The sequence below is a fragment of the Colobus angolensis genome, unplaced genomic scaffold (genome assembly GCF_000951035.1).
Source record: "Colobus angolensis palliatus isolate OR3802 unplaced genomic scaffold, Cang.pa_1.0 Scaffold17, whole genome shotgun sequence".
Lineage (NCBI taxonomy): Eukaryota > Metazoa > Chordata > Mammalia > Primates > Cercopithecidae > Colobus > Colobus angolensis.
Window position 1 is genome coordinate 968,303 of NW_012114821.1, and position 1,984 is coordinate 970,286.

At 52.1% G+C, this 1,984-nt stretch overlaps 1 protein-coding gene across 2 annotated transcripts in view; it reads right to left on the reverse strand.

Moving 5' to 3' along the window:
• Window positions 1-1,984, reverse strand: part of MROH1 (maestro heat-like repeat family member 1) — a 124,765-nt gene that overhangs the window by 105,424 nt on the left and 17,357 nt on the right. For both annotated transcript variants that reach the window (XM_011938033.1, XM_011938034.1), the window contains one exon: window positions 310-384. In XM_011938033.1, coding sequence (XP_011793423.1) covers window positions 310-331 — 22 coding nt within the window. In that variant the 5' untranslated portion in view covers window positions 332-384. The remainder of the gene's footprint in view (window positions 1-309; window positions 385-1,984) is intronic.

Here is a 1,984-nt window from a genome sequence, read left to right on the forward strand (position 1 = left end):
CCCAAAGTGCTGGGATTTTAAGTGTGAGCCACTGTGCCCAGCTGACCCTGTCTTTAAAAAAAAAAAAAGTCAAACAAAACCTTCATATCACATCCTGAATGCCATATGCTTTTCTGAGTCCCAAACTCAAGGCTCGTGTGGGGGAGGTCTACACCCGCCACATCACCTAACCTGCCCAGAACCCACTCTGGCTCCCCAGTGCAGGGTGGAAACTCCAGGCACCATTGGAGCTGGTAAGAGCCTTGGCCTGCCCTGACCCAGAGGCAGAGAGGCCTCACACATGGCCACCCCCAAGCCCCATGCACTCACTCTTTATGGAGGACTCAGCCATGTCTGTGGTTTCAGCTTCCTTCACCCAGTGTGAACATGGACAACTTCTCCAATCTGGAATAACCAAAATCACAAGATTTAATTCATAAGCCTCAACGATATCTGAGTTTACAGGCAATTACCATTTCCGTGTAAAACACACAATTTAAATGAATTTGTTCTGGGGGGAGCATCTCTGTCACATTTTCTTTGAGCCATTCAGGGAGGGCAAAAGGTACCATGATCCTCAGCAGTTTCCAACACTCCTTCATCCCTGAGCAACCATCAGTCCTGCCAGCGCCTCACAGGCCTGCACAGGCTTGTCCACAGCTGGACCACAGGCGCCTCACCACCATCAGCCCCAGCAGGAGTAGATGCACCTCCATCTAGAGCATCCTCCTCCACACCGAGGAACTGAGCCCGGCCACACTGCTTTCACACACTGCATGCCACGCGCCACGGCATGCGACGATGGTCCCAAAGAATCGGGTCCAGCAAGTGTCCAAGTTCCTTCTGCCTCTTCACCATGGGCACACACTCAAGTCCTGCGTCACGCTTTCTGAGGACCTGGGTCATCAGAGGGGCTGCAGGCCCACCATGAGCATAGCAGTCAGCATCCTAACAACTCACATTCTCTGTTCTCTGAGCTCCCACCAGCCCCTTCATTCCCTCGATCACCTCCTGTCCACCATTCCTTCCTAACATACTCCAGAGAAAAACGAAGGAGAGACGCCATGACCCACCCCTGACCAGCCAGGACACCCCCCTGTGCTGTGCACACATGGGTTGGAGATGAAGTAAGAAATCATGAAAATCTTGGCCAAGAGCGATCAGTCATGCCTGTAATCCAGCACTTTGGGAGGCCAAGGTGGGCGGATTATTTGAGGTCAGGAGTTTAAGACCAGCCTGGCCAATATGATGAAACTCTGTCTCTACGAAAAACACAAAAATTAGCTGGGCGTGGTGGTGGGCACCTTTAGTCCCAGCTACTCAGGAGGCTGAGGCATGAGAATCGCTTGAACCTGGGAAGCAGAGGTTACAGTGAGCCAAGAACACACCACAGCACTGCAGCCTGGGCGACAGAGTGAGACCCTGTCTCAGACAAAAAAAAAAAAGTTCTAGCACTTTGGAAGGCTGAGGCAGGTGGATCACTTGAGGCCAGGAGTTTGAAACCAGCCTGGCCAACATGGTGAAACACCATCTCTACTAAAAATACAAAAAAATTAGCCAGTGTGGTGGCTCACACCTGTAATCCCAGTTACTCAGGAGGCTGAGGTGGGAGAAGTGCTTGAACCCGGGAGGCAGAGGTTGCAGTGAGCCAAGATTGCACCACTGCACTGCACTCCAGCCTGGGCCACACAGCAAGCCCTGCCTCAAAAAAAGAAAAGAAAAACAGGGCCAGGCACAGTGGTTCACATCTGTAATCCCCGCACTTTGGGAGGCTGAGGCGGGTAGATCATCTGAGGTCAGGAGTTCAAGACCAGCCTGGCCAACATGGTGAAATCCCATCTGTACTAAAAAAAATAGGCCGGGCGCGGTGGCTCAAGCCTGTAATCCCAGCACTTTGGGAGGCCGAGATGGGTGGATCATGAGGTCACGAGATCGAGACCATCCTGGCTAACATGGTGAAACCCCATCTCTACTAAAAAATACAAAAAACTAGCCGGGCGAGGTG